General features: G+C 63.5%; 1 protein-coding gene across 2 annotated transcripts; it reads right to left on the bottom strand.

Moving 5' to 3' along the window:
- Nucleotides 1–33: 33 nt before the first annotated feature.
- TRAF2 (TNF receptor associated factor 2) lies at nt 34–19,355 on the bottom strand. 2 transcript variants are annotated; one of them, XM_061154150.1, is made up of 11 exons: nt 19,333–19,355; nt 10,756–10,965; nt 9,823–9,901; nt 9,629–9,727; nt 5,872–6,033; nt 5,537–5,611; nt 4,303–4,377; nt 2,694–3,020; nt 2,100–2,277; nt 1,612–1,760; nt 34–1,196 (listed from the first exon to the last, which is right to left on the bottom strand). In XM_061154150.1, the coding sequence occupies exons 2-11, from the start codon at nt 10,941–10,943 to the stop codon at nt 978–980; spliced, it is 1,551 nt and encodes a 516-aa protein (XP_061010133.1). In that variant the 5' UTR covers nt 10,944–10,965; nt 19,333–19,355; the 3' UTR covers nt 34–977. The 2 variants fall into 2 exon arrangements, with proteins under 2 accessions (XP_061010133.1, XP_061010134.1); XM_061154151.1 differs by lacking the exon at nt 19,333–19,355 and adding an exon at nt 17,046–17,113.
- Nucleotides 19,356–24,180: the final 4,825 nt, after the last annotated feature.

A 24,180-nucleotide genomic window follows, 5' to 3' on the forward strand; every position in this document is an offset into this window, starting at 1 on the left:
GAGGCAGCGCGAGGGAGGGAAGCAGGACTCCACTTTTCTGCAACGTCTTTTTAATTAAAATACATAATTCAAAACGTGTACACGTGTTAACTCTGGGCTCACAGTTCATCACTCTGTCTGCTTCTCTGCTGTTTTAACTTCTTGAACCAGAGAAGTGACGGTGACGACGCTGAGGGTGTCCAGTGTCACGAGGTCTCTGAGGACCTGGCCCCCGAGTCTCCCAGTCCCAGGTGTGGACAGCCAGCGGCCAGGACCTGCGCCCGGCCAGGGGCCCCCAGGGCTGAGGCCCCACCAGGGTCCACCAGGTGCACCCCATGTTCAGGCCGCCTGGGCTCTGCCGCTGTCGAGGGGACCCCAGGGCGGGCACGGCTGCTCCTGTGGTGACATGACGTCAGGCCCCCCCCCCCCCCCCCAAGACAAAGCCACCAGCACTCTGCAGGCCTGGGGGCCCCGCTCTCCACGGCAGCCTCTGGCAAGGCCTGAAGGACGGAAGCCGCCCAGCAAGCAGTCTCCCAGGAGAACAGCTGACCTCCCCGAGGTCCGTGGTGTCCAGGAGCCTCGGGACACTCGGGAGATGGCCAGGGTCGCTGCCCCCAAGGCCGGAGCCAGGGCAGCACTTGGCAGAGCGCCGAGGGTCTGAGCTCGCCTCTCTGTGCCAACGGGGAGGTTGACGTGTCTCGGCAGGGCTGGGCCCACCCCCACACCCCGCAGGGTGGGGGACACGGGGCACCCGCCACGTGCAGCCTGGTCAGGCTGGCCCAGCAGGGCTCTCCTCCGAGCGGCAGCCAGGCCCGAGGCCGGCCCTCCTCTCCCGGGCTCCTCGCCGCGGCCGCCCTGCTGCAGGTTGAGGGCTCCAGGCCTGCGGGGCACACCCAGCAGGGACGCACAGCCCCTCAGCCCAGCCCCGCTCAGGACGGGCCCCTCAGGACAGCTCAGCAGAGCCCACCCAGCGCGGGGCCCCGCTGTGCGAGAGGCGGCTAGAGCCCCGTCAGGTCCACGATGGCTTTGATGAAGATGGCGTCGTCACGCACATAGGAGTTCTTGGCCTCCATCTTGGAGACGGGGCAGAAGAGCGGGCAGCCGCTGGCGATGTTCATGTCGCTAACCGGCCTCTGGAAGGACGACGAGGTCACGTCGGGCCTGAAGGCGTCAATCACGTGCTCGCGGTGGTTCTGGTCCAGCAGCATCAGGGTCACCTGGAAGAGCACCCGGGGGCGAGGGGGCGTCACACCCCGCGGCCGGCCGGGCTTGTCTGTCTCTGCCCTGCCCTGTCTGCTGACAAAGACCCGAGGCTGGCGCGCGGCCCGCGGGCCATGGGGCTACTCTGAGGACACGCGCCTCGTGGGCATTTTCTCAGGAGCTCCCAGCTGCCCCAGCCCAGGAGCAGCGCTCTCCAGGGAGAAGCAGGACCCCGGCCCGCACTCGGGGACACCTCGCCCTCCGCGAGGGCCATGGGGCTACGTCCCCTCACTTCCGTGCTGACCCAGACCCGGGTCCCCGCTTCAGCCCGGCTGCCCGCCGCCCTGCACACAAGCTCTCTGAGGCAGCCCTCCACGCACTGTGGGGCCGAGCAGCCACGGACGCCACCCGCCGCCCGGCAGCCCCGCGCACCTTCTGGTTGAAGGGCCAGCGCAGGAGGGCGTCGTGCGGGCCGCGCATCAGCACGAAGAAGAGGGACAGGTGCGTGCCGCGCCCGGTGCCGTCCCCGTTGAGGTAGGCGCGCAGGCACATCTTGTAGCCGTACCTGCTGGTGTAGAAGGCTGCGGGGCGGGGGGCGGGGGTGAGCCCGGGCTCGAGGAGGGTCAGCTGCCGGCGCAGACAGACACAGAGCGCTCAGAAAGGGGGCCTGAACGTGAGCCCACGTTGGCCTCGCTGCCAGCCGGGAGGCTCGGGCCAGGTCAACGCACAGCTCGCAAGGCTCTGGGCTGAGGGCCAAGGTCAGCCACTTCCGGTCCGGACGACCTCCCGTCCAAAGAGGAGCGGAGGGGTGACTGAACGCAGTGGAGGCGGCCATGTAAGGGAGGCTGGTGCGGAGCCAGGAGCCAGGCCTGGAGCCGACCCCGACCCAGGGGTGGGGGTGGGAAGGCCCGGGAGAGCACCTGGGGAGAAGATGGCGGGTGTGCGGCCGGCCACGGCTTCCTGCCGCTTCCTGGAGAAGTCCGAGATCTTCCAGATGAACACGCCATCGAAGGTGGACGCCTCCATCTCCAGGACCTTCTGCTCCAGGTCGGCCATGGCCAGGTCCTTCAGGCCGATGCTCCTCTCCAGCTGCTGCACCTGGGGGTGTGGGGCCATGAGGACGGGCCTCTGCCGGCCCACGGAGACCAACCTCCACCTGGCACGAACGAGCTTGTGAGGACCTCCAGGCCTGTCTCCCCTCCTCAGGAGGACGGCCCCTCGCCCAGTGCCTCAGCCTTGCGGGGCTCAGCTGTCGCGGGTCAGCTCCGTGCCCCCGAGGCCCCCACCCAGGAGGAAGCCTGTGTGTGAGCCCACACACACAGCAAGCACATCCCCGCGGCCACCTCTGCCCCGTCGGAGAAGGGACTCCGGGGGGCTCTGCTCAGGCACAGGCAGAGCAGGGAGCCCGCCGGACAGCCAGGCGCCACCCAGTCCTGGCTCGGACACGCCGCGGCCCCCGGCCCGTCTGAGGCAGCCTGGGCACTGGGGGCACGCGCCCCGCCCCCAGCACGGACCTTGTTGCTCAGGGCCTCGATCCTGTCTTGGTCCAGCCGGTGCTGCCGGCCGCAGGCCTCGGCCGTCACGGCCACCCGCTCCACCTCCCGGTTCAGCACACAGACGATGTTCTCAAAGGTGGCCGTCTTCCGCTCCAGGGCCTCGCACCTCTGCAGCAGCTCCGCTGCCCTGGAGGGCGTGCTGGCCTCCCAGGCGCCCTCGCCCTGGCCGAGGAGCGGGCGGCCGTCCCCCGGGGGCCGCCCGGCCTCCAGCAGGACGCCCAGCAGCAGGGCCAGGTGCTCCCGGAGCCGCTGCGCCTCGTGCTCCTGCTGCTTCTCACTCTCCACCTGCCGAGGACACAGCGCTGAGCCCCGCCAGGCCCCGGGCCTGGACCTCGGCAGGCGGGGCGCCCGAGGCCCAACCCTGAGCTGCCAGCGCCACGCCCGACGCTGCACTCGCCCTGTCCTCGAGACACAGACCTCCCTACGCACCTCACTCGTGTTTAAGCTGCCGGAGGAACCATTATAGACACTGCCACACGGCTCGGGACAGGGGTGAAGGTCACCTTCAGGCAGTCCCCCCGCACAGACCTGACTTTGCAGCCACGTCCCTTCCAAAGCTCCACAGCGAGTGTGGAGGGTCAGAAGGACTAAGAAAGCCTAAAGCACAAATAAACGGATGAAGCTCCACATGAGGCCTAGCGTGCGGGAACCTCGGATGCCTGACGTGGAGGCTCTGCCGAGGCTGCTGCTGGAGCCACGAGGTCAACAGGACGTGACCCTCCGAGGGCCGGGAAGAAGCCATTCACGCCCCAGGCCCCTCTGCTGGCGCTAACAGCCCCTGGGCCCACGAAATAACCAGCACCGCAGTGTCCAGAAGCAGGCAGGCACACACAGACCAAGGGGACGGAAGGGGCCCCACCCTCATTCACCCGCAGAAAAACAAAGCAGGTGCTGAGATCCAGCGACGTCAAGTCAGCAGGTAACAGCACCGCCAGCAGGCTGCCCCCACCGAGAGCAGAGGGCTGGGGTGCCCGTCTCTACCGGTCAGGCTTACACACACCCAGCCCTCGGGGACACGGAACATGTGAGAGAGGAGGGCCGGGGCCACGCGCACAGGGGGCTGCCCAGACCCAAGGGAGCCGCAGAGAAGCGGGCAGCCGCGGCTGCAGAGAGGTGGGTTCAAGGTCCAGAGAAAGCCGGCGTGCCGGAGGACAGCTGGGCCAGTGGCTGGAGCAGGATCACACAGCAGGGCCATGCAGACCACAGAAGTGAGGGGGGGAGGGCTGGGGGCTATCTGGGCAGAACAGAAGCTCGTCCAGAGACTGGCCGGGACATGAGACAGGAGGCAGGTCCAGGATGACCATGGGGGCTTGTGGCCGCCAACAGCCAGGTGAAGTGAGGTGAGCGAATGGGCAGGGGTGTGGCCAGACCCGGGGCGGGGGGGGGAGGGGGCAACATGCTGGGCTTCCTTTCCACGGGGTGGCTAAGGCTGGGCACTGGGGATCACCGGGAGGACGTCGACAGAGCCAGGACACCCGCGGGCCGGGCTGGAGCAAGAGGGGAGATGTGTCCAGAAGGGCCTCTGCTTGAGAACCAGAAGCTGGGCGAGCTGCAGACTGGGACTCACCATCTCAGGGCAGCCGACGGCGTGGAATCGGCACGGGACTCGACATCTGCCACACGTCCGGACGTGGTCCTGAAACTGACGGGGCTGGGGTCAACACCGCTCCGCCTCTGCTCCGGCTGTTCACCCCTGCAGCCCCGACCAGGTCAGAGTCCGAGCAAGGGTTCCTGGACCCACCCCACCGGCCTCTGCACACTCAGGCCAGACAAAGCCCAGCAAGGTGCTCCCAAAGCCGCAGGGCACCCACACACTCATGCTCACACGCACACGTGCAAACTCAGCCACGTGTGTGCTTGAAGCCAGCACAGGCTGAGGGACATCCCAGATCACCCGCGGAGCCTCTGTTCCCCGCGCAGGCCTCCGAGTCCCAGAAAGCAGCCCTGCTGCCTCCCCGCCAGCCGGTCTACAGCCCTGGGGCTCTAAGGCTAGCGGTGAGTTAGCGGGAGTGGCTCAGTCCTATCTGACCCTTTGCAACCCCACGGACTGTAGCCCGCCAGGCTCCTCTGTCCATGAAATTCTCCACGCAAGAATACTGGAGTGGGATGCCATGGCCTCCTTCAGGGATCAAACTACACCCCAATATTAAAAAAAATGGGGGGGATGCTGGTGACACTCAAGGCAGAAAAGCTCTCGGTCATGCTCACAACCCGAGCGTCACCACCTGAAACCAGCTGGGATGCAGTCCTCGCCCCGTGTGACCAGGCCTGAGGCACCGAGGCCAGCAGGGCGCAGCGGGACGGGGCCCCCTCCCAGCCCGGGAGGGCCTCGAGCCCCCAAGCGCCCAGAACGCACTCGCCTCCCAGTCCTCGGCCTGGAACACCGCGATGGCCCAGCACACCTGCGAACAAGCTCTACAGAGCGACCCCAAGTGCTCAAAGGAGGAGGAGACAGACAGACTCTGTCAGAAGCACCACAGCCGCCTCCCCGAGGACAGGCCACAGGGCTCGCATCCTCCCCCCAGAGCAGAGGGCCGGAGAGAGCTGGCCACACAGGTCAGCTCCCCGCACAGCCAGCAGGGACGTGAAAGGGGTCTGTGAGACCATGCGCTGCAGCAGCAGGCGAGAGCTGCCTCCCCCCGTCCCACCCTCAGAGACCGGGACCCCAGGGCACAGGGAGCCCCAGCACAGCGCGGAGCGCCCGAGTACCAGGTCCCCGCTCCCGCGGGCCGAGGGCGCAGCCGCCGGGCGATGCCGTGGGAGGGGGGACACGGAGCCCACCCCCGCCCCAGAGCGCCCACCTTCTCCCGGGCGATCTTCTTCTTGCCGCAGCCATCGCATGTCAGGGGGAACTTGGGGCAGATCTGGTGGTGTGCCTGCAAGGGGCACGGCGGCCGTCAGAGCTCCAGCTGGGCGTGCAGGGAATCCGCAGGCTCGGGGCCGGGCCTGTCTGGCCATCAGAGCCCCGTCTGGGCGCATGTGGGGGGCATCCGAGGCTCAGGGCCAGGCCCGTCTGGCCATCAGAGTCCCGTCCGGGCGCACGCGGAGGGCATCCACAGGCTCGGGGCCAGGCCCGTCCAACCGCCAGGAGGCCGAGGGAGGGAGACACGGCCCCACGTGCCGCCCCCGCGCTCACCTTCATGTCGGCTGGGCAGCAGGGCGCCCTGCAGTGCCGGCAGCTGAGGCTCCGCTCCGGGCATTCGTGCTCCAGGTGGTGCTCCTTCTCGCCGAGGCGCACGAGGCCTTTACACGCCGGGCACTCAGTCAGCATGAACGGGCAGTGTCCTTCGTGGCAGCTCTGGCAATAGAGGGAGCAGGTGTCAGCAGGCCGCTGGCGGGATTCTGGCCGCAGCCGCAGTTCTGTCCGGGCCACGGGACCCCAGTACTCACTCCGGCACCCCTGCTCAAGGGCAGAGGTCAGGACCCAGGTCCAGCTGGCGGAGCCCCACCTTCCAGACACAGAGGGGACAGTGAGGGGGGCACGGAGGCAGAGGGACAGGCTCTTAGAGGACAAAAGGCAGAGGAGAGCCACCGCGGCCCAGGGGACAGTCAGAGGCCCCTCCCCTCGCCCTCCTGCAGCTGAGGCCACGGGTGAGGCGGCCGGGGACACGGGGTCCCAGCCTGGGGCTCTGAACGATCAGCCAGGCCCAGGCTGTCCCAGGAGAGGTGACGCTGCGGGTGCTGTGCCGCGGCCGTGAGAGCCGGGCCTGCCGGGCGCTGGGGTGGCCACGGGGTGAGTGGGGAGGCGGAGGCGGCTGGAGAAGTGAGAAAGCATGGGCGGGGTGGCAGGCCCAGGGGACAGGCAGAGACCGGGAGAGCCGTCAGGAAACCTGGCCGGAAGGGGCGCAGGAGGAGGCAGGAAGCAGAAAATGGGACATGATGCTTTGTGTGCGATCGTTTTATAAAAACTGCAGTCCAATCCACATCACGTCAACACGACCACTCGGTGGAGACGCAGGCCGGGCGCCTGCCAGGCGCGGGCCGCTCTGGGCTGCAGGGCTGGGTGCCCCAGCGGTCAGCCACAGTGACCCCGAAGGAGGAGGAGCCTCCCTCAGGCCGCCTCCACGTCGCCCACCGTCCAGGGCGGTGTGCACACACGGCCTCCACCTCACGCAGCAGGCTTGGCCGCGGGGAAAGCAGAACCCCAGGAGCACCCCAGAGACTCGGCATGGGGGGCCCCTCCAGGCAGCCGGGGTGCCCCAGGACCCCAGCTCCACGCCGCCCCAGGAGTGCACATCAGATGGGATGCAGCCCCCAGGCAGCCCCACACGGCCGGGGGGGCGTCAGGGACGCTGCTGCGGAGGCTGGGCCCCGGGACGCAGACGGGCCGTGCGGCGGTGGGCAGGACGATGCCGGGTGCAGCGAGCAGACCGGAGGGACCCCTGCCCCGGGGCTGCCGCCCTGCAGGCACGCCCGGGGGCACGTCCCTGAGCCCCAGGGCACCCCAGCTCCCCCGAGGGTTCTGGTCTGACCGCACTGAGCACAAGGCAAACCACAAGCAGGCAGGAGCCTCAGACGCGCCCGCGGCTCCGGAGGCACGGACGGCAGCGCCCGGGGCACCTGGACCTGATCCCTGCAAACGCCGGAGGCTGGGCACGGGGCAGCCCGGCCACGCCCAGAGAGGAAGGCCTGTCCTGGCTGAGCCCAGCCCCACTCCACGGCGGCCGCCCCTGGGCCCGGAGCAGGGACACGCTCAGGGGCCGGGCCGGGCCGGCTCCGTCAGCTCCACTCCTCTCGGATGGCATGGAGAAATCAACAAACACGCCGTCAGCCAGAGTTCAAACCAAATGTTCAGGCGTTTCAACTCTGGACGCCCCGGCAGGGGCCAGCATGCCCGCTCTGCGCCCCTTTCAGCTGCGACGGCCCCATAGCCTGGTCCCCACCCAGGTCCGCCCGGACCCTCCTCTGAAGCCCGAGGCCCTTTCTCCCTGCTGTTCCCTGAGTCCCACTTCTAGACAGCAGCCCCCAGCCACCCCCACCTGCATTTGGCAGGCGCTGCACCATCTTCTGACTGAACTGGAACGTTATCTCACTGGGTTCTTAGAAAACGCTAGACATCACTGCAAGGGAAAAGCTTATTCAAAGGCTATACAGGATTTTCCCCATCTTTCCACACTCTCAGGAGCTCAGCTGCAGCCCCAGCATTTCCCAGCACGGCCCCAGTTCTGAGCAAGCTAGAGGGCAGATGTCTTGGCGCAGGGCTGAGGGCGGGGCCCCCACGCAGCAAGGGGGCTGCCCGCACACCGAGGCGGCCTTGTCTGCAGTGGCCTCTCAAGCCGGTGACAGGTCATGCCTGCACCAGAGGCTGCACTCAGAGGCCAGGCAGGCCCGCCTCCCACATGACCACCCCCTCGGGGACTTTCCTGAGCTCCCAGGCCCAGCCAGGGACTTTCCAGCCCGCATGCCTGTAGGGCCAGCGGGCCCACGGCTGGCTGTGGTCCCAGGCTCTCGGCCAGAGGCCCTCGAAGCTGCCACCTGCACTGCCAGCCGGAGGCAGGAGCAAGCCCCGAGGGTTTGGGAGCTGGGGTTACTCTACCTGTCCCCAGGGACCTCTGGTCCCCTCAAAGAGCATCACGGCGTCCCCCAGCCTCCCAGGGAGACCCTGCCCCAAGGCCTCCTCTCTGGACAGCCCCAGGCAGCAACAGGGCAGGCCCGCCCACAGATGGGCTCCCCGTCTGTGCCTCTGCCCCCCGGTGGCCCAGGGACTGGGGGCCCGCTCCCGGGAGGGGCACAGGGAGGCCTGGTGCCTCATCAGAGCAGAGCACGCCTCCTGTCCACCCGACCACAGGCTCCCCCACAGCCGCAGACAAGCTGCTCTGGCAAAAGGCAGACCCCGAGAACCTGAAGCCAACGTCGAGTCGGGCAACAGGGAACACCGCTGGGCAGTGCCCAGGGCCAGGAGCAGGAAGAGAGGAGCCCTGGGGACCCGGAATCCCCACTCCAGGGCCGACGGGCCCCGCCCTCAGGTGGAAACTCAGGACAGCCCGCACACCCCACTGCTGGGAGGCTGCTCTGTGGTCCGGGCAGCCCTGTGCAGAGAACAGGGGCCCTGCAGCCTACCAGGGGGGCTGTACGGCCCCGAGGCCTCCCCCGGGCCCCGCACACACAGGAGCCCCGTCGCCTCGGGCTGGGCCCGGCCACCCTGCCCTGTCGCACTCCCCGCCCTCAGACCCCTCGTCAGACCCCAAGGCTGAGAGCGGCCTCGGCGTGATGGCCCAAGGCCCCTCCCCCTGCAGCCTGGGGCAGGCTCCCGTTCTCAAGACTAGGCCTAGCCCGGGGTATGACCCACCACAGCGTGGGGACCCCGTCTTCTGCGGGAAGCACCCGGCCACCGGGAAGTGCTGAGGGCACAGCTCGCGTGGGCGACCCGCAGAGGAGAGCCTCCAGCGGCACGCGAGCCCTGGCCCGGCTCCCAAGGAGACGGCAGGGCGGCAGGCCCGGCCGCCAGAGGGAGGCTGGCACACAGGTGCCCCAACCTGCCAGAGGGGCCCACAAGAGACACACCCAGCCACTGCCCTTGTCGCTGGCACCTCGTCAAGACGCCTTCCTGTGACCCCAGGACTGACAAGCAGGCCACTCCTGCGTCCTCCAGCGAGAACACACTCAGCGAGGGGACAACACAAGCCCAGCAGCGAGAAGGCTGACTCCTCGCCCGTGTGGCGCTTGGGCCAAGCCGGGCCCCGCGCACACCGCTGCTCCTCATCCCCCGGCCACCCCAGGAAACGCCCGCAGACAGCGAGCTCCCTGCCCCCCGGCCACCCCAGGAAATGGCCACAGATGGCGAGCTCCCCGCCCCCGGCCACGCGTCCGGCCACCCCAGCGGCAGCTGCCTCTCCTCCGTGGAAGCCGACGCTGCCCTGGGGGAGGCAGAGCCGGCGCCAGGCAGCCCCTACCTCGTACTCCTTCAGGGTCCCCTTCCAGGAGCAGCCCTCGCTGGGACAGACTGCCGGCAGGCTCTCCACCTCCCTGCGGGCAGCATTGTCCGGGAACGCCTGGGGAGAGAGCGGCCCTCGGGTGAGCCCCCCGCCAGCCTCGGGCCAGGCCGCCCCTCCTGACACAGCCAGCACAGCGCCGACGGCTCACTCACCGAGCTGCTCTCCAGGATCGAGACGCCCTCCTCGTAAATGCCCTCCTGCACGCAGGCGGCGCAGCTCTGGGGCCCGGAGCTGGGGCGGGAGCGGCCTGTGAGCTTGCCATGCGCGGCGGGCAGCCCGCCGGACGCCAGACCCACCCCATGGCCCCGGCGTGCCCACGGCCACCAAGCGGGGCAGCCAGCAGGCACAGGGCCGTGTGCGCCCGCAGAGCCCACACGCGGACATGGGAACCGGGGACACTGTCCTCCTGAGGACCGGCCACTGCCCCGCCCCCAAGCCCTCAGGGACATGGGCGCCCGGTGCAAAGGGCTGCGAGCCTGCGGCTCCGGCAGACTGCGTGGTTCCCAGCAGAGATGTGGAGGAGCGGGAGGACTGACCCGGGAGGGAGGAGCGGGAGCACTGGCCCGGGAGGGAGGAGCGGGAGCACTGACCCGGGAGAGAGGAGCTGGAGCACTGACCCGGGAGAGAGGAGCGGGAGCACTGGCCCGGGAGGGAGGAGCGGGAGGACTGGCCCGGGAGGGAGGAGCGGGAGCACTAACCCCGGGAGGGAGGAGCGGGAGCACTAGCCCGGGAGAGAGGAGCGGGAGCACTGGCCCGGGAGAGAGGAGCGGGAGCACTGGCCCGGGAGAGAGGAGCGGGAGGACTGGCCCGGGAGAGAGGAGCGGGAGGACTGGCCCGGGAGAGAGGAGCGGGAGCACTGGCCCGGGAGGGAGGAGCGGGAGCACTGACCCTGGGAGAGAGGAGCGGGGGCACTGACCCCAGGAGAGAGGAGAGGGAGCACTGGCCCAGGAGAGAGGAGCAGGAGCACTGGCCCGGGAGAGAGGAGCGGGAGCACTGCCCCGGGAGAGGAGCAGGAGCACTGCCCCGGGAGAGGAGCAGGAGCACTGCCCCGGGGGACGCCCGCCTCGCCCCGCCGAGGGCCCCACCTCAGGATGCTGCTCAGGCAGAAGGAGCAGTAGCGGTGGCCGCACTGCGCCTGGAAGGGCCTGCGGAGCACGTTCCTGCAGGCTGAGCACAGGTACTTGTCCTCGAGCTTGGTCCCCAGGAGGGTCTTGGAGAAGCCGGGCTGCAGCAGGTCCAGGGAGCTGGGAGGGGTCACGCTGGCTGCAGCCATGAGCGCCGCACCCCACCAAGCCCTAGGGGAGAGCACAGCGCATCAGCGTGGGTCCGGGGACACGTGCGGTCACCAGGAGCCGAGGCCACTGGGCTGTGGGGGTGAAGTCTGAGGCAGGACACCGGTCTCGAACACGCGGGGGCCAAGGCTGAGGCAGCAGGCACCCCCCCCCCCATGGGGCGGCCCCTCTCCCAGGCCAGCCCGCCCAGCCTGCATCCAACGGAGACCACAGTCCTCACTCCTCAGGCCCAGCCATCGCCTTGAGGCGGCGACCGATAGGATGCTCAGCAAACACCGGACGGCTCTTACTGACTCGCCCGGTCAGCCTGTGGCGGCTTCCCACCCAAACGCAGCTGGCTGACCACACCTCCTGTGGCAGATGGAGCTCATTTCACTAACCCATGGACTTAACTCCTGTTGGACGCTAAAGAACCACAAAACAGTCTCTTTTTTGAGCAATAAAGAGAGAAAAGGCCCCAACACATTGCAGGCCTCACTTCCCCCTCAGCAGTCACAGCTCCCCAGCCCAGAGCGAGGGCACCCTGGGAGGCCTCAGTGCTTACAGCCTTAAATATTTCATTCCAGTCACATCTATAAATGCACTGTAACCCTTAACTGTAACAGAGCGAAGAAGGAAATGGCAACCCACTCCGCTATTCTTGCCTGGTAAAGTCCATGGACAGAGGAGCCTGGCAGGCTGCAGTCCATGGGTTACATGACCGAGCATGCGGGTATGAGGGCGCAGGGAGATGGGTTGGTAGCCATAAACTAGTAGAACTTAAAAAAAAAAAAAAAGAATCGTAACGAGGAACACCACAGAGGCTCTAAGCTCGTGCCCAGGCTCCACCCGAACCACCTGCTCGCAGAGCTGCCCGCCCAGACATCTCGGGCCCCTCTGGCGCGCACTGCACCCACCCGCGCTCACAGGCGGGCGGGCGGCGGCCTTTCTACTTAGGGTGACAGATGTCAGGGGTCAAGTGTCAGGAGCCTCCAACCTGGAACCAAACCCCTTCTGGGCCTGCCAAGCTTCCAGTTTATTTTCCGAATCCTGACTTCTCTCCAGCAAGGTGGTAAAAAACAAGGAGGAATGCGCCCGTGCGCCCGGCCCTGGCCTCGCGCTTAACCCACACCCCAAAATACGCTCCAGACAGGAACGCATTAACTTTACACAACAAAGTGACATTTTGTTAAACGGCATTTCTACTAGACAAAATTACTTACAGAATAACTCCAGTTACAGGGAGTTGGAGGACAGGCAAAGCTAACAGAAGATGAAGGAGCTGGGAGGTGGCTGCCCTGGGGCGATTCTGAGGCAGCAGGCGCTGGGGCTTCTCCCTGCTGGCAGCACCCAGACCCCCAGGGCTTCCTGAGCGTTGGGGCCGGATTGCCCCTTCACCACCACTCCCATCTCCGGGGTGGGGGGGGGGGGGGCGGGTTTGAGGGGAACTAGAGATGACTTACTGACGATTTAATCAAGCATGCCTTCACAGTGGAGTCCTCTAGAAAACTCTAAACCAGGGGGTTTGGACAGCTTCTAGCTGGACACGGGGACGCACACGGAGGGGGTATGGCCGCCCTCCCCACCTCCGTACCTGGCCTGGGCGTCTCTCCCAGCGGGCTGACACTTGAGAGATTCTCTGAGTTCTCAGAGCTCTGCTAGCAAATCACTGACCCCAAGGAGGGGTCATGAAAAACCTCAATTTACAGTCAGCAAGTCTGAAGTACGGGAGGCCTCGCCTGCCCACTGCCATCAGAGGTGCAGTGGGGGCAGCTGTGTGGGGCCGAGCCCTGAACGGGGGGGGCCTGTGCTGACTCCAGGCAGCCAGGACACCGGTCGGCGTCCATCGAGAAACGGAGGGCTTCCCTGGTGGCTCAGTGGTGAAGAACCTGCCTGTCAATGCAGCAGACACGGATTCAATCCCTGGTCCGGGAAGATCCCAACACGCCGTGGGGCAGCAGAGCCTGAGCCACAGCTACTGAGCCTGCGCGCCCTGCAGCCCGGGAGCCCGAGGGAGCAGCCCCCGCCCTCCGGCACGAGAGACGAGCCCCCACAGCAACAAAGACCCAGCACAGCCAAAAGGAAACTAATTAATTAATTAAAAAAGAGAAAGAAATGGAGAACTGTTTGGTGTAGAAAAATCACACATTTGGAGTCAGAAACCTTGTGGAAAAAAAAAAGAAACCTTGTGAGTAGCGGAACAGAGTTTTCCACGTAGGACGGTCAGTGCTACGGAGGGGAGGACTTCCAGGAGGCGAGCGGTGGCTGTGTGCGTGGACACAGATGTGTCTGGCCGTACACTCAGCACTTGTACACTTTGCTGTGCAAGTATCTCATTTTTAAAATAAAGAGATGGAGCTTGTATTCCCAAAGAATCCAAAAAAGATGGTGAAATCCCTAATCATGGTACACTCACGCACATTTATCCAGAACAACCCTGCTTCATAACGTTGACGACGGCAGGGCAACCTTAGAAATGGGTTTTAACACAAAAGAAGCCCCCAGGTGGGCTGCAGCCCCTAGGAGGGTGGGGGCGCCTGGCACCTACTGCTTTTTGCCATTTCCTCCACTGCAGGACCCCTTCGCAAGCCCAGGTCCCACCTGCGTGCACAGCAGGAGGACCTGTGGAAAGGGCCGTCCCTGTGGGAAATCACCCAGACTCCAACGGAGCCCGAGGCTGCTGGGCAGCTGGGCCCACCGTCCTCACCCGGTGTGTGGGAGTCAGTGAGTCATCTCGAAAGGGCGAGCTGCTGCCCAAACCAACATCACATCAAGGGTCGAACAGGCGGCTGCTGGGGGGCCACCTGTCGCCAGCAGACACACGGGGTTCAACTCAAGAACCTCCCTCTGGGATGCCCCAATGCAGGGACTGAACTCCCCCAAATCCATGCTCCCACTGACAGCCGCCCCTGCTGCTTGCAATGCTTGGGCCCCCACCCCCCGGGTCTAAGCCGCCTGCACAACAAACCTCCCCAGGCCAGAGTCAGGGACTGACATCTGCACACGGTGTGCAGTGCGGCCCCCAGGACCACAGCCCCAGGTGAGCAGTCCCGTTTACACGACGTCACCTTCTTTCCAGCTCAACGTGATGCCAAGTTATCGGGTACCAACTCAGCACCCGGCAACTTCTGACACCAGACAAGAGGAGTAAACACTACACCCGCCCGTCTCGCAGCGCCCGCTCACAGCTACTCGTGCCGCCAACGCACCCAGATTCTTATTAAAAACTGGGCCATTCGAGGGTGGGATGTTCTGAGAGAATAGCACTGAAACAAGTATACTATCAAGGGTGAAACAGATCACCAGCCCAGGTTGGATGCATGAGACGGGTGCTCAGGGCTGGTGCACTGGGAAGACCCAGAGGGATGGGATGGGGAGGGAGGCGGGAGAGGGGATCGGGATGGGGAACACATGTAAATCCATGGCTGATTCATGTCAATGTGTGGCAAAAACCACTACAATACTGTAAAGTAATTAGCCTCCAACTAATAAAAATAAAATTAAAAAAAAAAAAACTGGGCCATTGACAGGGAGACGGTAATGACGATGGAGCAACTGTGCCTCTTCGAGGCCTCAGTCCCACATCCAGTGGGTCAGGAAACCCACTGGTTCTGCCTGCTACCCGTATCCAGAAGCAGGGCTTCCCTGGTGTCTGGTGGTTAAGGATCCAGCTGCCGACGCAGGGGACACGGGTTCAGCTGAGCCCATGAGCCGTAAGTACTGAGTGGCAACGAGACCCCACACGCTGGAGCCACAGCTAGGGCACCCCTGCTGGCCGCACCCAGAGAAAGCCCACTTGCAGAAATGAAGACCCAACAACCTCCACCCCAAAAAACCCCAGCATCCAGAACCTAACCACACTGCAACTGCTGGGCCAGGCCACCGTCCACCGTGACATGACTTACCACAGGGCCTCCCCAGCCCCTTAAACACATGATGGGGACCTGGCTCCTCCCTCAGACCCCCCAGGCTGCCCAAGCAGGCTCTCGGATTCCCAGAGAGCCCTCCCCTGCTCTCCTGGGCACAGGGGCATCGCAGGCATGGCGGTAGGGAGGAGGGACCCAGGCATGTGCGGGCGGTTATGAGTGCCGTCCCTGCTCCCCAGGCTCCCACTGGCCACCGACTCCCACGCCTGGGTCTGGCCCTTCCTCTGTGCTGCCCCCCTGACTAGCCCAGCCAGGCCCTACCCCACTCCAGAGCAGGGCACCCCAATCCTGGAACCCGCACGGCATCATCCCTGCTACTCACCTCCTACCCCCACCGCTGCTGTGTAGTCACGTCCCTAAACCACAGCCAGTCCACAAGAACACCTGCCCCGAACGCCTCTCCACCACCTGCGGGCCTGCCGTCTCCGCCCTGCTGCTAGGAGCCTGCCTCCGTCCCTCCCCCGAGACACAGCCCCTCCATGGGACAGTGACACGCCCTCCCCCTGGACACACGGAGACCTTTAGGGAGCCACCCGTCTCCTGGAAGGAGCAGTCCTAGCACCCCTCGAGGACAGGGCATCGAGCCCAAGTCTGGACTCGAGGATGGAAGGAATGTGTGCCCCCCACTCCACGCATGATCCATGGAGCCTGCAGGTCATTTTCTTCTGCGTTCTCTTCTCTCGACCCGCCACCCCTTGCCCGTGTGTGTGCCATCCTGCCGTGGAAACCCACCTGCCAGGCTGTGCCCAGTCCGCACTGGTGCGCTGACCGTGCTGGCAGGTGGGCTGGCATCTCCCACTGCTGAGGGGCCCACACCTGACTCCAGTCAAAAGGTCTATTCTTCCCCCAAGAAAATACTGTCCCCAGCACCCAGTGATGGCTATACATTCTCCGCTCTAGCCCCAGGTCACAAGCACTGTTGAGACAACCCATTACCTCAGTTCCCCAGAGTGCCCGCATCAGTGATGCAAACACATGACCTTCACCTTATCCCGCCACGCGCCACGCACCACACTGGGCACAGTGAGCGGCCCTGCCGCTGCCGCAGTCAACAGGCCACGGCCACAGGGCACAAGGCAGCCTGGGACGCCCGAAGGGCCCGTGGAGCAGCCTGGGTGTCTGAGGAGGTGCCCACGCAGCTGTCCCCCACAACGGGACCAGAGAGCACAGAGGCTCCACTCACAGCGCCGGCCTTTGGGGGCTGCAGCCCCGGGGGGGCTGGGCTTCAGCCCCCAGGTGGGCGGGCTGAGGTGGGAGCTGGGCCAGGCTGGGGGGTTAGAATCAGTCAGACGCCCAAATGTGTGAGGAGGCTACTGCCCCTCAGAAAAGGCTTTACAAAAGCACTTCTTAGGAGTTTGTTTGAAATTCAAGCAATAACGGAGTTTTATGGTATGCAAACTACACCGCCATAAAGCTGTTAAAAACTACAGAAACAACTCAAGCCACACTTTTGGGCCGGGTGGGACCTCCACCTAAAGTCAGTGACTGAGCTGCTAAAAGCTGTTGCCGGCCCCACCGCCGGGGACATGTAGCCCGTGAGTCACGCAGGGCCAGGCGCGAGGCCCGGCACACCCCCTGCCCTGCCAGTCTCTGGATCGGCCGAGCGGCGGCCGTCACGGGCGCAGCTGTCCCCGGCTCTCTCTGTCCCCACCGCCGGGTCCACCGGGAGCCTGCTCGGCGTCCACTGAGCCTGTGGCCACGCACACACGGCAGAGCCGGGTCCCCGGGCTCCGCCCGCCCCCGCAGCTGCCTCCGCTCTGGACCCCCGTACCCGCCCCCGGGCCCGGGGTCACCGTCGGGCAAGGGCAAAGCGCAGCGGGGCCGGGGCAGGCGGAGGGGCCCGCGGCTGCCCCCGAGGTCGGGGAGCCCGTCCGCACCCCAAGAGGGGCAGGAAAGGGTGGGGGCAGCGGCCGAAACTCGCGGGCGGCTCGAGGCGCGGCGACCCCGCCGGCCCCAAGCCCGCCCCAGCGGACGCCCCGCCGTTCGCGAACCTTCCTGCGTGGGGCCCGCTCCGACTTTCAGTTTCCGGCCCCGAGAAATCCCCTTAGGCGCGCGCGCCGCGGCGTCCGCGCCTCCCGCCGGGCCTCCCGGGTCCGCGCGCCACGCCACCCCGCGTCCCCGCCCCTAGACCTCGACCCCCGACCCCACCGCGACCCCGACCCCGACGTCAGGACTCACCAACGGTCGCCTCGCGCCCGGAACTGCCTGCCAGCCAGCCGCCGCGGCTGCCGCCGACCCGCCCCCGAACCCGCCTGACGGACTGCTGTAAGGACCTACCAGAGGCGCCCAGGAGGCGATAGCGAGCACCGACTGGCTAGACTTCTCCCCGCCCCCTAATTAGCACCCGCCCACCTGACGGACTGACACAAAAGCCTACCAAGGGCCTGCAGAGAGCCATAGCGGGGCCCGATTGGTTGGCCCTGTCCCCGCCCCTCCCGCCTCCTGACGGACTGACACTGGAGCCTACCAGAAGCGCGCAGGGAGCCGCAGCGGGCGCCGATTGGGCGGGGCTGCCGCGCCTTGGGTACTTAAGTCTCCCGCGGGCTCTCTTCGGGCAGGACTCCACGACTCCTTGGGCTGGTGGTAGCTGTTCACTCACGGAGCGTCAACCCCAGGCCCAGGGTCCCGGCGCAGAGCTGGGCCCGAGAGTAGGTTACATTCATGAGAAAAAATACAAACGGACCCCGCCGGTCTAAAGGGTGCTTGTGCTTAGCCGCTCAGTCGTGTCGGACTCTGCGACCCCATGGAGTGAAGCCCACAAGGCTCCTCTGTCCATGGGATTCTCCAGGCAAGAATACTGGAGCGGGTTGCCATGCCCTCCTCCTCCTTCCTGTCTACAGGGTAAAGACCTAAAGGGAGGTCTCCTTTCCGAGTAGTGAAGTGTTCTCTATCTAGCAGCGGCGACGGTTGCCAGACCTTACGAAAGTACAGATGCCACTGAAATGTGAGCTTCAAAGTGGTTTAAGTGGTGAATTTCACATTATGTGAATTTTACCACCAAACAAAACCAAATATACATACCTTTGGCCTACAGACACACAAGTGGAAACATTTAGAAAGGAGGCCACAGTCTTGACCAGAACAAAAGGACCCTGTCGGGAGGGGCAGGGCACTGCCTCAGTGTGCGACCCCAGGACCGCGTTTCATATCTGCTGAAGGAGGGCGGGGACGATTCGGATTCTCTCCTGTGGGACACAGCTTTCTAAAGACCTGAGAACAGTCTCCTCTGACACCAGCATGGGGGAAAGGGGACGGCTCTCCCCATCTTGCAGGAAGGGACAGGCACGATTCCTTTGGCAGGTCACGCAGCACACTGGGCACCCCCGCTCCAGGGGGAGCATCAGAAGCCAAGCAAAGTGCCCAAGGACGGAGTGAACGAAACCAGGCAGGCTGTGAAGCCACGTCATGTAAATGATCCACACGGCATCCAGAAGTACTCTCATCATGCTGCATAAATCATGACTTGGAGTTGGAATTCCCCAGTCCCAAACACCACAGCCCTGCATGCAGCAGCGAGGCCACCCTGCGTCCAGCACGAGCTCTGTGAACCACAAGGCTGAGTTTGCCACTCCCCTGGAGGCTCAGACAGTAAAGAATCTGCCTGCAATGCAGGAGACCTGGGTTCAATCCCCAGGTCAAGAAGGTCCCCTGGAAGAGGACATAGCAACCCGCGCCAGTTTTCTTGCCTGGAGAATCCCATGGACAGAGGAACCTGGCAGGCTACAGTCCGTGGGGTTGCAGACAGTCGGACGGGACTGCATAACTAACATTTGCCACAAGCACCCCTGCCCCCCGCCCCCCACCCTGTCCCCTCCTATGGGCTCCATGAGCCTTTCTCTCAAGGTTCATAGTTCATGGTGCTCTCAGGGTAAGGGGGTCTCTCCTCCTAGGGTCTGGGGGGCCGAGGCCGTCATGTGAACCCACGGGCAGCAAAAAAGGGAGGAGGTTCCCCACAGCAGCACCCCTCTTTCTTCAGGGTAAAGTCTGGAAGTCATTTATCTGCCTCTGCAGTGCGTCCCCAGGGAGGCTCAGACCTCACTCACCCTTCCAGCATTGGGACAGCACAGAGGCGCTGAGCTCAGGGCCCCATCAGCCCACCCTGCCTCCTGAGGAGGCTTCCTGGACAGAAGTCCCGCTTCCCCAGAAGGCGGCTGCCTGCAGCCCTTGGCACTGACAGGCCTGAGCTAATCTTGAAGGTCCTGGAGAGGCTTCCAGCATGAGAATGCTTTCATATCTTTCAAACTGCCAGTTCAGAGGGTCTCCGTGCATACACTGATTGATACACTGACAGTGTGTGTGTGTGTGTGTGTGCGTGCGTGCATGGTTCTGGCAGCACGCCCTGGAGAGACCTGGGAGATGGAGCCTTGACCGGGAGGGGCTGCTGACGGAGAGGCAGCCAGCCCACACCGTCACCAGCTCGGAAGGTGGCACCTCGGTCCTGGCAGGCTGGGAAGGGATGACTCACTCTGGTCGTCGGGCGACGCAGGGGATTCCCACACAGGTTCCTTCCTGCCAAAAAGAAAGCAAAACTCAGCCTCTGAGGCAGCCATCCGGGAGGTGGCCGGGACAGCCCCAGCAGACCCTGCCGGGACCTGCGTCATCTGCCTGCTCCCTGAGGGCTGGGGCCTGGGGCCTGGGGCCTCTGTCCAGCACCGGTGCCCCCCAGAAAGGCGTGGGCCCGGCTACAGACCCGGGTCGATGCTGCTGTGGCTCCTGGCTTTTCTCAGCTCTCCTGAGCAGGCAGGACAGGCCCCACCCGCCGTTCACTGGGCCTGCAGACCCCAGGCCGGGTGCTACCGCCGCCTCCCACTCTGCCCAAGGCCCCCTCCTCGGCCCCTGGCGCCTGCTTGGCCGCCTGGGCTTTCCTCTCCCAGGCCCCCATCAGCGCCCCAGGACACTTCCTAATGCCCGGGGCACCTCCGCTCCTCACTGGCACGGCCGGTGCCCTTGGACATCTCACCTCCCGTCCTTTATGCCCGGGCCTCTGGGAGAACAGCACTCAGCCCTGAGGCAGGAGGGTCAACATGGGCCCCCACTTGGGACCCTGGACGTGGGCTGCCCCCCTGTGCCCGAAGCTGTCCCCGGAGCAGAGGCCGAAGCTGGTAGAGCCAGCCTCCCGACACAGCCCACTGCCTGTCCTGAGAGCTCGGCCCTGAAGATCCCCCCTGGGCTACAGCTTCGGAAAGGAGCTGGTTTCACTCTCACTGTGTAGTCACCTGATGGAGGGGGTTCCAGAAAGGCCAGCCTCCAGTCCTGCCCAGAATTCCCCTGCCCCAGCGCCAGCCACAAGGGGCTCCCCCGCCCCCCGGCCTGGAAGCACACTGCCCACGCTGTCCCTCCTCCAAAAAAGGAGAAAGAAGGGGGTGGTGAGGTCCAGCAGCTGACTTCACAGCAGGCAGTCTGGGAGCGGGGCCGCCCACGCCCAGGCGCAGACGAGGTGCAGAGCATGGAGGTGACAGTGTGTGCAGCGTCCTCCGTAAGCCGAGGTGGCAGAGAAGGGACAAACATGTCCGTTTGTATTTTGTATTCTCCGCAGAGTTGGGAAGGATGCAGGAGGAAGTAATTGACATGCTGGGAGGCGGGGAGGGGCCAATTTCTCTGAACACCCACCGTTTTTAAACCACTTTATGGTACCACCTATTCAAAAACATTTGGTTTTAAACAACAGAAGGTCATTTTGGAAGCTCTGGAAAACACATAAAATTACCAAGAAGGCAAAGATCACCCCAAATTCCCCCACTTAGAAACAAGCTCTGCCCAGACTCCCCACTCAACACCCACCGCCCTTCAGTCAATCTTACAAAATGGACCCCACTCCATATGCAGAACCGCAGACCTGGGAGACAATCTCACGTTCAGAATCACAGGCGCCGGGGCTGCCCTGACCATCCCCGGCCTCGGATCACCAGGCCAATCTGGCCCCAGAGCCTTTGCACCAGCCCACAGGTGGCCAGGACGAGCTACCTTCCTCCCCAGGCGCTGGACACAGCCTGGGCCCTCTAGGGTCTCAAGATAGAGAAGGTCTCTCTCCTGGTTGCCCTGTGTTAAGTCGGCCCTTCCCGCACGCCTGGTGGGACTAGCCTCTCGTGCTCCTGTCCTCCCCCAGAAGTGGGTCCCTTGAGGGCAGCGGCCCCTTAGGGCTCAGTGGGGAGCAGCGGTCGGCCCGCGCGCGCCCTCTGCCGGCCTCATCAGGAACTGCGGCCCTGGCCGCTTGACGCCGGAGGGACCTCCCGCCCAGGACCCGCACTTGCTTGCTACCTGTGGGGAACTCGCTCCACCGCCTCACTTCGAACCCGCAAACCCTAAGATGGCTCTGCTCACGCTCAGACCCAGCAGCTCCGTGTCGGAGAGGCTGGGGCTGGCCCTCGGGGATCTCCCAGGACCCCTCCGCAGCGACATTTCCTGCCCCACCACAGCCACCCTCCTCCATGGGGCTCCCTCCCGTCCAGGATCCAGCAGTCTACAGCCGACCTGGGACCTGTGAACCTGGCTCTGCCAGCTGTACACCAGCCCTCCTAGCTTCCACAGACCTCAGGCCCATCCCCGGCAGCTGCACCCTCTCCTGCTGGCCCCCTCCCCACCCCGACCACCTGCAGAGGCCTGGCACCTGGCCCAGTCTAGGCGGGCCTACCTTCTGCAGCTGAAGGAGGTGGCTGCCAGTGTGCTGGAGAAGCTGGCGGCCTCCTCCACTCCTGGTCCAGCCACTTGCCCCCAGAGACCACAGCCCACCCTCTCCTCCCACACACCTGGCCTTTGCAGTCCTCACTGGGGATGCCCAATGGATCTTTCAGCTCCCCCTCTCCCGAGGACCGAGAGTATTCAGTGATGACAGTGGCCTGAAAAGAAGAGCTAGTGCTGGGAACGCTGTCTTGCTGAATTTCATGTAGACAGTCATGTAAAAAGTGAAAAGTAAATACACTCAATAAACAGTACAGAAAAGGGGAAAGTGATGGATCAAAACTTTCTTTACATTAACGTTTTTTCTCAAAAAAGAGGGGACTGCATATTCCAACACATCCACTTTTCACAGTAATGAATAACATCATAGACCAGTTTCTGTTTTTGAGTCTTAATATCTGCAAATTTGAGAACGCTTTTGTCACAATCAACCTTTTTCGTCGTCATGTTCAATAGACAATCCAGCCACATTTGTCCATCTATTCTCACTCAGAAGTGACCAAAGAATGCCCTTTATGGACCTTAACAAACTTATGGTAATTTTCTTTCACTTCGCCAGTATTCTTGCCTGGAGAACCCCATGGACAGAGGAGCCTGCCAGGCTACAGTCCACGGGGTCACAAGAGTCAGACATGACTCAGCGACTAAATCACCACCGCGGCCGCCGGCCAAAGCTGGAGTGCGGACTGGCCTGTAGGAGTAGCCCTCGTGCCTGCCATGGACGCCAATCACCCCAGAGAGGAAGAGGCTTCCACGCACCTCTCGGACAGGAAGGTGCCTCTCCTTACCATCAGGCAGGAGGGAGGAAACTCCCGTGGGCACCCTCAACCACCCCTCAGCCCAGCCAATAAAAATAGGGGCCCAGCCAAGGGGAGGCCTCCATCGGAACCCTAGTTCCCCCATCACCTTTTTGGTCATCTCAGCCCCTGCCAACTCTCCCTTTTCCCTGTAAAGCAAGTTCCCCTCCTTGTTCTCTGGATTGGCCTGTGGTCTGTCACACTTCTAACCCTGAATTGCAACTCCTTGACTTTTCCACACACACTCTCTTCTGCTGGTAACATAATTACTAAAGTGGACAGCCACAACCTATTGGAACCTTGGCTGAGTAATGTCAGTGCCTCTGAGCCAGTGAAGGAATTCATAGATTCCATCACTCGTGTGGGGGCTTTACGTACATATGCCCCCTGCATGCACCTTCACATGGGGACGTTTGGGGGATGGCTGCTATGCTCGGGCAGCCTCCTGTCTTGGTGGCTGAGAAGACAGGACAGCGTGCCCTGCTGTGTTCACCGCCCGCTCTCCCTGCGTCACTGAAGAGAAGCCTCACATGGATCTGTCCCATTAAACCTCTGTAACGGCCTCAAGTGAGAATTTTGCAGGAGGCATTAAGAGTTTCTGGCTTTGCCTCTGTAGGAAGACCCTTCATCCCATGGATGGGAGTGAGCGCCAGCGAACCTGTGATCACTACTTGCTGAGCAAGCAGGTGTCTGCAACAGCAAACTCCTCTTCCTTCAGTGGGTAAAAGCCTCTGGGGAAGTAGAGACCCAAGGACAGAAAGTTAAAGAGCAAGCACATTGGCTACAGCACTATCACCTGATAACCAGCTGTCTTTATCGTTTATTTGGCTGGATACCTGCAGTTCTGGGCTCCTGATTTGGAACTGTCTAGCAAATTGGGTTTATTGTATACTTTTTAAAAATTATTTGCGTGTTGGTCGCGCTGGGTCTTTGTACTGAGTGCGGGGCTTCTCTGGCTGCGGTGCCCAGGCCCCCCACTGCAGCAGCTCGCCCCATCGCTGAGCACAGGCCCGAGGGCGTCCGGGGTGGCAGCACTCTGGCGCATGGGCTTGAGCTGCTCTGTGGCATGTGGACTCTTCCCGGACCAGGGCTTGGACCCGTGTGCCCCGCACTGGCGGGCTGATTCTTATCCACTGCACCACCAGGGATCTCCCTACTATGTGGTTTTTAATTCTGCTCGATATACTTAAGTTCTGCATTTATTGTTTGTTGAAACTTTTTAAAAAATGACACTCCTAATAAGATGATGGCTTCCCTGATAGCTCAGTTGGTAAAGAATCCGCCTGCAATGCAGGAGACCCTGGTTCGATTCCTGGGTTGGGAAGATCTCCTGGAGAAGGGAAAGGCTACCCACTCCAGTATTCTGGCCTGGAGAATTCCATGGACAGTCCATGGGGTCACAAAGAGTCGGACACAACTGGGTGACTTTCACTTTCAATAAGATGATGCTAGTTCAGCACTTTGAGGTAATTCCCAGTGCTCGTAACCTTAACTAAGCATGGACTTGTAAAAGGAACGCTGAGAGTTCTCCCTACTATACTCCTTACTCAAACGCCGTCTATCTCATTTGTTTACTTTCCCTCCAAAATGGGAAGTGATGTGGGGCTTCCTTGGTGACTCAGTTGGTAAGGAACCCGCCTGTAATGCAGGAGGCTGCCTGAAATACAGGAGAGCCGGGTTCAGTCCCTGGGTTGGGAAATTCCCCTGGAGAAGGAAATGGCAACCCACTCCAGTATTCTTGCCTGGAAGATCCCATGGACAGAGGAGCCTGGCAGGCTACAGTCCACGGGGTCGTGAAAGTCAGAAACAACTGAGCGACTAAACCACCACCAATACAG

The sequence above is a fragment of the Dama dama genome, chromosome 11 (assembly GCF_033118175.1).
Source record: "Dama dama isolate Ldn47 chromosome 11, ASM3311817v1, whole genome shotgun sequence".
NCBI lineage: Eukaryota > Metazoa > Chordata > Mammalia > Artiodactyla > Cervidae > Dama > Dama dama.

Bases quoted from the DNA above. Each gene is read 5' to 3' on its own strand.
- TRAF2 (XM_061154150.1), bottom strand. From the start codon at position 10,943: ATGGCTGCAGCCAGCGTGACCCCTCCCAGCTCCCTGGACCTGCTGCAG. The intron at 9,902-10,755 runs GTGGGGCCCTCG...CTCCCGCCCCAG, and splicing joins TGCCTGAGCAGCATCCTGAG to CTCCGGGCCCCAGAGCTGCG. The intron at 2,278-2,693 runs GTCCGTGCTGGG...CCACACCCCCAG, and splicing joins TCGAGGCCCTGAGCAACAAG to GTGCAGCAGCTGGAGAGGAG.